At 43.2% G+C, this 15,176-nt stretch overlaps 1 protein-coding gene across 1 annotated transcript in view; it reads left to right on the top strand.

Annotated features, from left to right (window-relative positions):
• The window catches only part of LOC126243400 (cysteine and histidine-rich domain-containing protein morgana), a 64,669-nt gene that overhangs the window by 7,963 nt on the left and 41,530 nt on the right, over positions 1 to 15,176 (top strand). Inside the window, exon 3 of the mRNA XM_049948161.1 lies at positions 14,468 to 14,620. Within this exon, the coding sequence (XP_049804118.1) occupies positions 14,468 to 14,620 (153 nt within the window). The remainder of the gene's footprint in view (positions 1 to 14,467; positions 14,621 to 15,176) is intronic.

Here is a 15,176-nt window from a genome sequence, read left to right as displayed (position 1 = left end):
GTCATGTATGTCTGTCAGTGTTGTAAGGTTCATCCGGAACCAGCACATCACCTTAATGACAATCCACTAACTGTCGTGGAGACATATTGATTCTTAGGTCTGTTTTTTGATACTTGTTTGACTTGGCTTCCTCACCTTCTTCGGCTTAAGCGAAAGTGCTGGCAGCACCTCAATGCCCTCTGATGCCTGAGCAACACCAACTGGGGTGCAGATCGCTCCACGCTGCTGCTGCTGTATAGAACCCTTGTTCAATCCTGCCTTGACTATCGAAGTGTGATTTATGATTTTGCGGCGCCCTCAGCATTGCGATTGTGCGACCCCCCCGGAGTTCGACTAGCGACAAGAGCTTTTTGGACGAGTCTGATGACCAGCGTACTGGTGGAGTCCCTCCATTGGAGATCAGATGTGCACAACTGCTCACCGGTTATGTTGCACGCATTCATAGCTCTCCTGAACATCCTCCTTTTCCCAATTACGGCGGTTCACCTCTCGCAAAGACGGCCCAAGTCAGGGCTAATGAATGCTAATGATTTGTGTGCGATCACTTCTGTCTGAACTGGAGTTCTTGCTTTCACCACCTCTTCTCGAGGTCCATTCACTACACCTCCATGGTGTAGTTGTAAGCTGAAGCTTCACCTGGGCCTTTTGCGTGGCCCTAAGGACCCCGTTAACCCTGCGGCTCTCCGCTGTCACTTCCTCTCGATTCTTGAAGTGTTCCGGTGCTCTGATGTGGTTTACACCAAAGGCTTAATGGGTGATGGTCACGTTGGATTCGCCTATGTTCACTGCAGCCATATTGAACAGCATTCCTTACCCGATGGCTGCAGTGTATTCACTGCAGAGCTGGTGGCCTTATCTTGTGCACTTGAGTACATCCGTTCATGCTCTGGAGAGTGGTTTCTCCTCTGTACTGACTCCCTGAGCAAGTTATCGACCAGTGCTACCCTCGCGACCAACCAGGAGTCCATCTATGCTGTGGAACGTTCCAGTTGTTCCGTAGTGTTTGTCTGGACCCCAGGACACGTCGACATCCCAGGCAATGAACTTGCTGACAGGCAGGCCAAACAGGGCTATGCAGAAACTGCTTCTGGAGATAGGCCTCTCTGAAACTGACCTGCGTTCCGTCTTAAACCGCAAGGTTTCTCGGCTTTGGGAGGTGGAATGGTATAACAGTACGCACAATAAACTGCGTGTCGTTAAGGAGACTGAATGTGTGGAAGTCTTCCCTGCTGGCTTCTCGCAGGGAATCAGTTGTCCTTTGTCGACTCTGCTCAGACACGGTTACCTCCTCTGTTGCGAGGACCCACCTCAGTGTTGCTGTGGTTCACAAATGACGGTCGTCCATGTCTTGCTGGACTGCCCATCTGTAGCTGCTCTGCGGTGAACTTTTAACTTTTCCAGCACCCTACCTTTGGTTGTGGGCGACAGTGCTTCAACAGCGGCTTCAGTTTTATGTTTTATTCATGAGGGTGGGTTTTATCATTTGATCTGAGTTTTAGCACATGTCCTTAGTCTGTCTGTGTCTTCCACCCTAGTAGTTTTAGAGTGGAAGTTTTAATGTGTTGCAGAGTGGCTGACTTCTCCTTTTTATTCTCGTTGTCGGCCAACCACTGTAATCTGCTTTCTTGTTTTACTCTTTTCTAATTGTTTCTTGCGTATCTGTGTTGTTTCCTTGTCACCTTTTGTTTGTTTTAGTGTTTGTTGCCTTTTTTTTCTTTTTTTTTTTTCATTCTCTCTCTCTCTCTCTCGGTATTGTGCTGTATGTGTCTTTTGTTTTATTCTTCCCCTTGTGGACATGTTTTATAGGAACAAGGGACCGATGACCACGCAGTTTGGTCCCCCCCCCCCCTCTTTAAACCAACTGGCCTCCCTCTAAACCAACCCCCTCCCCCCCCCCCTCCCCAATTTAGTTGTCAAACAGATTTTCAGTGCCATATGTTCACAAATCCCTTATCCTCCCTCCATCCCCAAGAATCACCTGCAAATCTACACTCCTCTCATCACTGAGTATCATCCCAGATTGGAGTAACTGAACCATATCCTCTTCCAGGGCTCTGACTATACATCATGATGCCTGGAAATGAGGGACATGCTACCCAAGGTCCTGCCCAGCTCTTCTAAAGTGGTATTTCATTGCCTATCCAACCTGTACCTCATCCTGGCACATCCCTGTGCCACCTGTGCTCCCAACCCCTTGATATTGTACTCCACTCCTGTGAAAGGCTCATAATATCCCACCAGAGGTAGAGCCACCTATGAAAGCAGCACTGTGATGCAATCGCTTCACAGCATTTTACATGGGCATGATCACCTACCAGCTGTCCACCAGAATGAGTGGCTACCATCAAACTGTAACGAAGAACCAAGATGACTATCCAACATGCTGCAGAACACACGTGCTCGAGTTCAGTGGCTGCCTTACAACCCGTGCCATGTGGATCCTACCCACTTGCAACAGCTTTTCTGAAGTTTGCAGATCCTTTGATCCTGTAAGTCTCCTGACCTCAGTCTCCACTAACCCAACTCTACACCATCCACCCAACAGTTACCCCTTTCTTTGTCCTGTCACCCCTCCCACCCCACACCTGCATGTCATGTTCATTGTGTGCGACACATCACTGGTTCTAGTAAGTGTGTCACATGTCTAGCCTGCACACCTGCTACCTTCCTCCGGGCCATAATATACCCACCCCAACCCCTCTTGTGGTTTCTCGCCCCTCTGTCCCTCAACCCACCTCACCTGACGCAACCCCCACCCCAGTCCACCTGCTAAAATGCAATCCCAGCATTGTGTGTCCAGCCAGCATAATGAGGTGTGTTTGTGTGTATTTAAGTTTACTAAAATAGGACCTTGAAGGACAAGGTAAGACATAATTAATCTTTTTCAGGATGTCTTCAGACTAGTCTTTTAAGTTGTGACAGAATGGGTCAAGTTATTTTGAATTTGATGTTTAAAGTTGGTGATTTTTATTTTTTTAGTATAGAATGCGACCAATTTCAGACCACTTACAACCTAAGACTGTGATCAATCTTTTTTTTCTTATTTTTGCAGAACTACTTAATGCATTGGCTAATGGCTTGCCTCCGTTCATTTGACGTCACTCTCCTATATTGTGGTTGCTGGATAGGAAATTTTGCAGTGCTGATCACTAGCCTGAAATATTCCCTGTCCTGCGTGGTGTATTCCAAAGCATTATTTTAATTTGGAAATGAAATAGGTGGTTATTTGCACATGACAAAATTTTCCCTAGTATTTCTTATTTGTAAAACATATATAAATGGAAAATATCATTAGTATTTTTAAATATAAATTTTATGTTTTAGTGTGACATAATAGGACAATAAAACATGCATTTTTGATTACATTAAAAGGTATTTTTGTATTACAGAACAACAATAAAATTTTGCAAATTAGTAATAAAAGTACTAAAGAATTTATAAAAACACAAATACAGAAATGTAATCACAACATACCACAGAAAACTTGTCTTTTGAAACTATTGTTCCAGTGTGTGTTGTCGTATTAGCAGATATCTAGGAGGGTTGACAGTTACAAAGTCATTACAGTGTGCAGATGTGTATTTTATGCAGTGTAGGTCTATACAGCTTTTAATTCTCCTACAAATTTATGTTCAATAATCAGGGTTTCACTTTTGGTGGTATGGCCCAAAACTTTTCTGGCCACCCAAAATCTCTAACCCACTGCCTGCTCAGGTTCATTGATGACATCTACTTGATCCGAATCCTGGGCTAAAAACATTCGACCCTCATTCCATCACAGCCTCAAAGTCTTCCCTCCTATTCGTTTTGTGTGCTCCTCCACAGCTCGTCATTCTAAACGTTTACCTCCAACTCTCTCATCCTCTGTGTGAATCTCCATTGATATCAAGGCCACTAACTATCAACAATGGCTGCATTATGGTAGTTGCCATCTCTTCCAAATTTACAGTCCCTCCCATGTAGACTGACTGTCTGAGGATGATACACTTGTAGTGACGAGCAATCCCGTGTCCAGTGTGCTGAAGATCAGTTGAGGTCTCCGCATACAGTGAATATCCGGTGCCATCCCATCATGGTCCATTGTCACCCCACATTGGAACAGCTTAACTGTGTCTTCGGCCAGGATTTTGACTACTTATTGCGTAGTGCCTGTTCAGTAGTGGTAAATGTGTGCAAAGATCTAGGTTGTGACACCTTGGAGGGATTTGTCACTTTTCATGTCGAGATTATTTAAGAGAAAAGGTGGAGTACAACTGATTCAAAACGTGCTTGCAGCTCGGCTATCTCTTCCTGTTATTTCTCAGCCGAATTGGATCCAAACTCAAAAATATCCTGTAACCATGAACATTAGTATCAGATCACAAATGAAAAAAGGTGTTTAAGTTGCAGCGAGATTGACGATTGTTTAGGGAGAGGGGAAGGGCTGTGAATTGGTTTCAAGTCAGTATCTTGCTACAGGATGACAAAAAAAAATCTTCACAATATGAGAATAGCCAAGTATCCACAATTTTGGACTGCAAATGGCCCTATCAACCAATACACAGAAAATTCATACATGAATTACAGAAGTAAATAATAGGATGAGTTCATCCAGCCTTTTGAGAAAAATAAATGTAGTAGTTAGAGGAAACCAATCAAGAGGAGATATACACATAATCAATGAGCCATGAGAGAGGTTTCTATATCTAATTTCTACATCTACATCCATACTCTGCAAACCGCCACAAAGTGCATGGCAAAGGGTACATCCCATTGAACGAGTTATTAGGGTTTCTTCTCATTCCATTCATGTATGGAGTGCAGGAAGAATGATTGATTGAATGCGTCTATGCATGTTGTAATTATTTTGATCTTGTCCTCTGTACCCTGTGTGAGTGATACATAGGGTTAGAGTCATCGTTTACGTCTCTCTCCGATAGTCTGCAATTTCAGTTTCTTCAGCATCACAATAACATACTCCCACAGGCCAAACAAACAGCGCAGTGGCTAGCACACTGGACTCGCATTCGGGAGGACAACGGTTCAATCCCGCGTCCGGCCATCCTGATTTAGGTTTTCCGTGATTTTCCTAAATTGTTCCAGGCAAATGCCGGGATGGTTCCTTTGAAAGGGTACGGCCGACTTCCTTCCCTAATCCGATGAGACCGATGACCTCACTATTTGGTCTCCTCCCTCAAACAACCAGCCAACCAAACAAACATGTGACCATTCGTGCTGTCCTTTTCTGTATACTTTCAATATCCCCCGTTAGACCTATTTGGTATGGGTCCCACTCATTGAGCAATATCCTAGAATGGGTTGCACGAGTGATTTTTAAACAATGTTCTTTGTAGACTGATTGCACTTCACCAGTATTCTACCAATAAACTGTAGTGTACCACCTGCTTTACCCACGACCAAGCCTATGTGGTCATAGACAAGGGGACAAGAACAGTGTGTCACTTACCGTCACCTGCAGATTTGTAAACGAGCGTGTATCATAGCTGCAATCACAATCCTGGTGTGTAGAATTGGAAAATACAATCAGATTATATGAGCTCATTTTCTGAACACCTCTGGTGACATGTCCAGAACATATACAGGGTGAGTCACCTAACATTACCGCTGGATATATTTCGTAAACCACATCAAATACTGACGAATCGATTCCACAGACCGAACGTGAGAAGAGGGGCTTGTGTAATTGGTTAATACAAACCATTAAAAAATGCACGGAAGTATGTTTTTTAACACAAATATACGTTTTTTAAATGGAACCCCGTTAGTTTTGTTAGCACATCTGAACATATAAACAAAAATGTAATCAGTGCTGTTTGTTTCATTGTAAAATGTTAATTACATCCGGAGATATTGTAACCTAAAGTTGACGCTTGAGTACCACTCCTCCGCTGTTCGATCGTGTGTATCGGAGAGCACCGAATTACGTAGGGATCCAAAGGGAATGGTGATGGACCTTAGGTACAGAAGAGACTGGAACAGCACATTACGTCCACATGCTAACACCTTTTTATTGGTCTTTTTCACTGATGCACATGTACATTACCATGAGGGGTGAGGTACATGTACACACGTGGTTTCCGTTTTCAATTACGGAGTGGAATAGAGTGTGTTCCGACATGTCAGGCCAATAGATGTTCAATGTGGTGGCCATCATTTGCTGCACACAATTGCAATCTCTGGCATAATGAATGTCGTACACACCGCAGTACATCTGGTGTAATGTCGCCGCAGGCTGCCACAATACGTTGTTTCATATCCTCTGGGGTTGTAGGCACATCACGGTACACATTCTCCTTTAACGTACCCGACAGAAAGAAGTCCAGAGGTGTAAGATCAGGAGAACGGGCTGGCCAATTTATGCGTCCTCCACGTCCTATGAAACGCCCGTCGAACATCCTGTCAAGGGTCAGCCTAGTGTTAATTGCGGAATGTGCAGGTGCACCATCATGCTGATACCACATACGTCGACGCGTTTCCAGTGGGACATTTTCGAGCAACGTTGGCAGATCATTCTGTAGAAATGCGATGTATGTTGCAGCTGTTTGGGCCCCTGCAATGAAGTGAGGACCAATGAGGTGGTCGCCAATGATTCCGCACCATACATTTACAGTCCACGGTCGCTGTCGCTCTACCTGTCTGAGCCAGCGAGGATTGTCCACGGACCAGTAATGCATGTTCCGTAGATTCACTGCCCCATGGTTTGTGAAACCCGCTTCATCGGTAAACAGGTAGAACTGCAATGCATTCTCTGTTAATGCCAATTGACAGAATTACACTCGATGATTAAAGTCATCACTATGTAATTGCTGATGTAGCGACACATGAAACGGGTGAAAGCGGTGACGATGAATTATGCGCATGACACTACTTTGACTCAGTCCACCGGCTCTCGCAATATCCCGTGTACTCATGTGTGGGTTCATGGCAACAGCAGCTAACACACCAACTGCACCCGCTTCTCCTGTGACGGGCCTGTTACGGGCCCGTTTGCGTGCTACGACCATACCTGTTGGATACAGTTGGCGGTAGATGTTTTGCAATGTGCGGCACGTTGGATGCTCTCTGTCCTGGTACCGTTCTGCATACACCCTGCAGGCTTCAGCTGAATTTCGTCGACACTCGCCATAGATGAGTATCATCTCCGCCTTTTCAGAGTTCGAATACACCATGGTCACAGTTCCTACAACACTACACTAACACAGACATCTGGTAACACGGTGTACTACAGTTGGTCTGCGTGCGGAGACGAATGCAGAATAACAATAGCAGCAAGCGCCACATGTGGACACTGCGACAGCTAGACCAAACCACAACAGTGCACTACAGCCACACTCGTAAACACGGTCGTCATCGTAAACATGTCCCTGCAGATGCTGCTCGCTGACTGTGGCCCGTGTTTGTTACAACACGCAACTGAACGCCGGAGGTTTCAAGCGTCAACGTTAGGTTACAATATCTCCGGATGTAATTAACATTTTACAATGAAACAAACGGCACTGATTACGTATTTGTTTATATGTTCAGATGTGCTAACAAAACTAATGTGGTTCCATTTAAAAAAACGTATGTTCGTGTTAAAAAACATACTTCCGTGCATTTTTGTATGGTTTGTATTAAACAATTACACTAGCCCCTCTCCTTGCGTTCGGTCTGTGGAATCGGTTCGTCAGTATTTGATGTGGTTCACGAAATATATCCAGCGGTAATGTTCGGTGACTCATCCTGTATACATACTAGAATGGCTGCTGATTTGCATGTGCCAGTCTTTTGGTAAACTGTACAGCTGATTGCAACCAGCAGCTGCTTCAGAGTGGGTTTCCATAGCAGGCATTTCCTGGGTTTTAAAACTTGAGGATGGCACAGTATCATTGCTACACTGGAAAAAGTACTCCTATTCTGTCAACCTCACTAAAGAGATAACCATGTCCCTTCTGCAGTGGTCAGTTGAGCAGCAAGGACAACCACTGAAGCTTTCATGTTGATCATATTGAAGAGGCATCAAATGGGCCCTCAAGAAAAACGGCATCTCCGTCTACCAGGCCATTACCGTGAACCGAGTTCGAATGTGATGACTAAGATCTATCATTTCAAAAGATCTACAATCTTGAGATTATGTCTGCATCCACATCTACATAGATACTCCTCGTGCCATGTTATGGTACATGACGGAGGGTATCCTGTACCACTTCTAGTCATTTCCTTTCCTGTTTCACTCGCAGGTTGAGCGTGGCAAAAACAACTATCTATATGCATCGTCATGGCCCTCATGCAAAATGTATGTTGCCAGCAAGATAATCGTTCTACAGCCAGCCTCAAATTCTGATTCTCCGAATTTTCTCAATAGTGCTCCTTGAAAAGAACATTGCCTTCCCTCCATGGATTCCCATTTGAGTTCCGAAAGCATTTCTGTAATATTTGTGTGTCATTCGAACCTACCGGTAATGAATATTGCAGCCCGTCTCTGAAGTGACATGGTGCAGATCCCAACCACTCGAGCAGTACTCAAGAATAGGTCGCACTAGCATCCTATATGTGGTCTCCTTTACTGATGAACCACTTTTTCTCAAAATTCTACCAATGAACCAAAGTCAACAACTCACTTTCCTTGCTACAATCCTTACATGCCCATTCCATTTCACAGCGCTTTGCAACATTGTGCCTAGACATGTAATCAATATGACTGTCAAGCAGTGCACTACTAATGCTGCATTTGAACATTGTGGGTTTGTTTTTCCAACTCATGTGCATTAACTTACATTTTTCTTCATTTGGGGATAGCTGCCATTCGTCACAACAACTAGAAATTTTTTCTAAGTGATCTTGTCTGCTGCAACAGTTACTCAGTGGTGGCACATCCCCATACATCACAGCATCATCAGCAAACAATTGCAGATTGCTGCCCATCCTGTCCACCAAATTATTTCTGTATATAGAAAATAACAACAATCCTATCACACTTCCCTGGGACACTCGTGACGATACCCTTGTCTCTGATGAAGACTTGCCATCAAGGACAACATACAGGGTCCTGTTATGTAAGACGTCTTCTAGCCACTCACATATCTGGGAAACTATTCCATATGCTTGTACCTATGTTAACAGTCAGCAGTGTGGCACCGTGTCAAATGCTGTGTTGAAATGTAGGAATATATAATCTGCCTGTTGCCATTCATCCATAGTTTTTGGGATAGCATATGAGAAAAGGCAAGCTGAGTTTCACATGGGTGATGCTTTCTAAAACTACTGATTTGTGGACGGAAGATTTTCTGTGTCAAGGAAGTTTATTGTATTTGAACTGAGACTACATGAAAGGATTCTGCAGCAAATTGATGCTAAGGATGTTAGTCTGTAATCTTGTGGGTCCATTCTTTTATCCTTCTTGTATATGGGAGTCACCTGCACATTTTTCCAGTTGTGTCGACTTTTGCACTAAGTGGAAGGTTTGACAGAAATGTGAGCTAAGCAAGGGGCCGACACTGTGGAGTACTCTTTGTAAAACCGAATTGGGATTCCATCAGGACCTGGCATCTATCCACTTTAAACTCTTTCAGTATCATGCCAGGGATGCTTACTACTGTGTCCTCCACACGGGAGTCAATGCAGTCGTCAAATGATGGTACGGTTGTACGATTGTCCTGCAGGAAATATTTCTGAAATGTGAAATTTAAAACTTCGGCTTTATTTTAGCCATCTTCTACTGCTCTACCAGACAGGTCAACGAATGACTGGATAGAAGCCTTAGATAAGCAATTTTAAGGAGGACCAGAATTTTCTCAGATTCTTGGCAAGGTCTTTCGCTAAGATATGACAGTGGCAGCTGTTGTAAGCTTCACGTGCCCATCGTTTTAAAGACACGTGAATTTCTATTAACTTTTGCCTATTGTCATTTGCATGTTCTCTTTTTAAACTAGAGTGCAACAGCTTTTGCTTCCTCAGCATTTTTTGAATTTCATTGTTAAAACAAGGTGGGGCTTTTACATCTTTAATCCATGAACTCGGCTGATACTTCTCCAGATTTACTGTCAGTTGAAACTGCCAATAATTGTCGTATGCCCATCCTGGTGGAACTAAATTATGTCAATTCATGGTCTGTCTGATCGGAAATATTCTCATAGCCTTCTTGATTGATTTATTAACGTCATTGCTATGATATCATAGTTACTAGTCCCTGTCTCTATACTGACATGTCTGTAGCATCTGCAATGAATCCATTTGTGCTTGGCAGATTGAATTTGCCTCCAACTAATACTGCATCAAAAAAATGATTGCTGGATTAATAAATTGCTATACCATATTAAGTGACTAAAATAAGTCTTGGAGTCAAAAGTACAGAGCTCAGTAAATAAACTGTAGAAATTCCCCACAACCAAAGACAACACTGGATTTTTAGTAATTAATGGATGTGAGGAATCACCTGTGAAGAGTCAAAGGGTCAGTTGAACCTACGAATACCAGATGTTGGCTTTGATCCGTAACATGACGCTGTTTTGCCATGTGGCATGAACAGAGGTAAATCAGAAAGTGACAGTGTATTTTCCTTCCATATTATTCTTTGTTCAGAATACATGAACTTAAGTTCCTGCCACCCACAACTCGCTGGGTCAGTCAGTTCAGACAGAGGAGGAAGGCTTCAACATAAGCAGTTGTAAGAGGACAGTGCCTAGTGAAGCACTGAGCTGTTCAGTCTAATCTTCATATTGTTGACAGCTTAATTTTTATTTTAAGAAAGCATTTGCAGTGGAAGGCAGTGTTTTGTTTCATAAGCAATTGTTACGTTTTGTCTACTGAAATGTCAGTTGTTGCACAGTCAGTAATTTTATCACCCTTGTGTGTACCCTGTGAAACATATGCACCACGTCAACAACAAATGGCTATCACATTATTAAACTTTCAGATATTTTAAACATTTGATTGGCTGTCATCCAGCAACCGTATGCTATTTAATTACTGGATGTATATGCAACCAAAATGGTTGTACGTATGTCCTGCTTTCAGATATTATTAAATGACTGTATTTACTCCTTGCACTCAATAAACAGAATATTAAAATACAGAAAGATGTTAACAGAGACTGCGTGATGAATGGAAAACTACTCAGTTTTTCTATTTGCCGGAACGTGAAAGATGTTAATTTGTTGCAATCGGATGCTGTCTACCGAAACTGCTGTCAGGCAGTGGAAAATCCATGATGGGATAATGACAGTATCATGAAAAGTGAAGTTGCTGCTAACCTTATAGCAGAGGCGCTGAATCGCAGATAGGTATAACAAAAAGACTGTCAAATGAAGCTTTTGACCAAACAGGCCTTCATTATAATAGACAAAACACACACACAGATACACATGCAAACACAATACAAACGCAACTCACACACACATGACCACAATCTCTGGCAGCTGAAGCCAGACTGCGAGCAGCAGCACATGTTGGGAAAGGCAATTGGATGGTGGTAAGGAGTAGGCTGGGGTGGGGAGGGGGAGGGATAGCAGGCTAGGGGTGGGTGACGGTGAAGTGCTGCTACTGGGAGTGTGCAGGAACGACGTGGAGAGAGGGTACGGCAGCTGGGTGCAATCAGGATTTAGACGGATGCCGGGGGAGAGATTGGGGGGGGGGGGCAAGGAGGGGGAGAGTAGCGGAAAAAGGAGAGAAGTAAAAAGACTGGGTGCATTGGTGGAATTGAAGATTGTGTAGTGCTGGAATAGGAACATGGAAGGGGCTAAGTGGGTAAGGACAATGACTAACAAGGTTGAAGCCAGGAGGGTTTCGGGAACGTAGGATATAATGCAGGGAGAGTTCCCACCTGTGCAATTCAGAAAAGGTGGTGTTGATGGGAAGGCTCCAGCTGGCACAGGCTTTGAAGCAGTCATTGAAATGAAGGTCTTGTTGGGCAGCATGCTCAGCAACAGGGTAGTCCAGTTGTTTCTTGTCCATAGTTTGTTGGTGGTCATTCATGTGGACAAACAGCTTCTTGATTGTCATGTCTACATAGACTGCAGCACAGTGGTTGCAGCTTAGCTTGTAAATCATGTGACTGGTTTCACAGGTAGCACTGCCTCTGATGGGGTAGGTGATGTTTGTGACCGGACTGGAGTAGATAAGGTGGGAGGATGTATGGGACAGGTCTTGTGTCTGTTGTCGGGATATGAGGCAAGTGTTTGGGAGCAGGGGTTTTGTATCAATAAGCAAGGATATTGTGTATGTGTGGTGGGTGATAGAATACCAATGTGGGAGGGATGGGAAGCACAGTGGGTAGGACATTCCTCATTTCAGTACATGACGAGTAGTAGTCGAAATCCTGGTGGAGAATGTGATTCAGTTGCCCCAGTAATGGGTGGTACTGAGCCAAGAGGGCAATGCTGCTGTATGTCTGGAGGGATAAGGCACAGGAGATCTTTTTTACAAGGTTGGGTGAGTAATTATGGTCTGTGAAGGCCTCAGTAAGACTCTTAGTGTATTTCGAGGGGGGCTGTTTGTCACTGCAGGTGTGATGGCTACAGGTGGCTAGGCGGTGTGGAAATGACTTCTTGATATGGAATAAATGGTGCCTGTTGAAGTGGAGGTATTGCTAGTGATTGGTTGGTGGTACTGGTGTAGCCATCTTTGAGGTGGAGGTCAACGTTGAGGAATGTGGCTTGTTGGGTTGTGGAGGACCAGGTGAAGCAATGGGTAAGAAAGTGTTGAGGTTGTGCAGGAATGTGGAAAGGGTGTCCTCACCCTCAGTCCAGATCATGAAGATGTCATCAATGAAGAGAGGTCTGGGATTCTGGAGCGGGGGGGGGGGGGGGGTCTTAGAAAGGGTTCATCTAGATGGCCCATGAATAGGTTGGCATAGGATGGTGCTATGCGGGTGCCCACAACCCTGCCCCGGATTTGTTGGTAGGTGATGCTTTCCCAGGAGAAGTAATTGAGGGGGAGAATATAGTTGGTCGGGGGGACTAGGAAGGAGGTTTTAGGTTTGGAATCCTTCAGGCACTAGGAAAGGTAGTGTTCAATTGCAACATGGCCATGAGCATTAGGGATGTTAGTGTAAAGGAAGGTGCAATCAATAGTGACGAGCAGGGCAGGAACAGAAACTGTGGAGAGTTGATGGAGGAAATTGGTGGTATCTTTTATATACAAGGGTAGGTTGCAGGTAATAGGCTGAAGGTGTTGGTGTACGAGAGCAGATATTCCTTCAACGGGAACACAGTAACTAGCCACAATGGGGCATCCTGGGTGGTTGGATTTATGGACTGAAGGAAGCATGTAAAAAGTAGGAGTGTGGGGAGTGGTGGACTGAGGAGAGAGAGGGACTCTCGAAGAGGTTCTGGGTGGGCCTAAAGATTTGAGAAGAGACTGCTGCATATCTGGAATAGGGTCATTGTGGCATGGTTTGTACATGAAAGATCTGTCAGCTGGTGGAGCATTCAGGTTGTAAGACAACGTTGTGTCATAATGGGAAAAGCTGCTACAGCAGTAGATGAAGAAAAAGAATGAGGAGAAATTGTAATGCCATAGAATTAATCTCATTGTTGTTGTGTTATTTTCAACCCAAAGTGTGACAGGAATATTAAAAAATTGCACTGGTGTGCTAAATTTAAATGTCTGTGTTTTCTGTGTCAGTGTTCAGGGATTTAATAACGTTATTTTTGAAAGACCTGTAATTCAGAGTTCAGTTGAAAAGTAGTTGGGGCTGAGTGAAATGGCACTATGGTAAAAGATTGGACTCGTATTCAGGAGGCCAGCTGTTTGAATTTGTGTCCTGTCATGCAATTTCGGGTTTTGTATGGTTTCCTAAATGGCTCAAGGCAGATGCTGGGATGCTTTGAGAATTACATAGTTGATTTTTCTCCCCAAGTGAAACTTGTACTTTATGTGAATGGTGACAATATTTGGGACAAGAGAAATGTGTCAATTTACCAACCAAAAGCAGATTATTTTTAGGGGTGGGGAGAAAGGGGACAGATGCTTGCAAATTAAAATTGTGAAATGTTGTTTTTTGTTTTTATTTTTAAAAATGCCCTATCAAATAGAAGAGGGAAAAAAGGATTATAGGTGTAAGATTTACAGATTTTATCAGTAAAGGAACCAGCAATAACACCGTAGCAATTCTCAGTGTTGCTACTGAACCATGTTTCGAATATCAGAAGTAGGATATTATTTCTGACTTCTATTTTGCATGTCTCCTGATCCAACATCTTCCTACAAATTTATGCATTATTTTTCCCTATTTCATTCATCACTCTTCCTGCTAGTGGAGAAATCTCAAATCTCTGAAATATCTGCAATATGATGTTTGTAATAATCATCCTCTTTTTAAAAAAGTCACTATGTGGTCTTTCTTCTGTTGCTCCTGTTCCCTTTCCACCTCAAATGCTACTCCATTTGTCTTATTTTTATTTTTCAACAACTATTTATTTAGCTTGTACCCTTGTGCTGTAGCAATTACTGCAAAATTTGTGTGTTTACACTGAACTGTCTGTTACAGGGCTGCACAAGATCTTTCCATAACAATGTAAAACCTCCTGAACCTGAAAAGCCAATTGTAGACAAAAGCAAAGCTGATGAAGTAGTGGTATACAATGCTCCAAAACCAGTCGCACCACCTGTACTTGAAAGACCTTCTTTTGACACACCTTTGGTAAGACGCTGCTGGTTCTTTTTTTTTTTTTAATTTAATTTTTTTATTGGTTTCTCAGTTTTCGTACACAGTATCTGATTTGCACTGAAACAATTGCAAAACTTGTTGTATCGAAATACTTTTATTTCTCTTGTGTAGGATGACAGTGACTAATTGCTGCCCAGAAAACTGTATTGTAAGCCCTTCCATCTCTCTTTTTAATGTTGGCACATTGTTGAAATTGTAAGCGTAGATTAGATTTGGTGCTGCTGTGATGTAAGTGTGATGAAGGACCAGACTGAGTTCCACTCAAAATATCTGACTGACCCTTATCATACTCGTTTTGCATTCTTTTGCTGCTAGGTGAACGCTCAGGTAAGCTGGGGGTTATTTCTTCCCCATGGTCTTTCATAGTTTTGTATACACTGTGAAACACTATCTTGGATAAGACTTAGGCCAGTTTATTCTTACAGTCTTCAAGAAACAAGTCATGTCTAATTCAAGTATGAAAATGGAAAATAAAATATTATAAGGAAACCATTTAAAAATAATGAGCAATTGAAAAAAAAAAAAACAG

This window comes from Schistocerca nitens, chromosome 1 (assembly GCF_023898315.1).
Source record: "Schistocerca nitens isolate TAMUIC-IGC-003100 chromosome 1, iqSchNite1.1, whole genome shotgun sequence".
Taxonomy (NCBI): Eukaryota; Metazoa; Arthropoda; class Insecta; order Orthoptera; family Acrididae; genus Schistocerca; species Schistocerca nitens.
The sequence above is the reverse complement of the archived record's forward strand: the minus strand, read 5'-3'. Positions and strand labels throughout refer to the sequence as shown.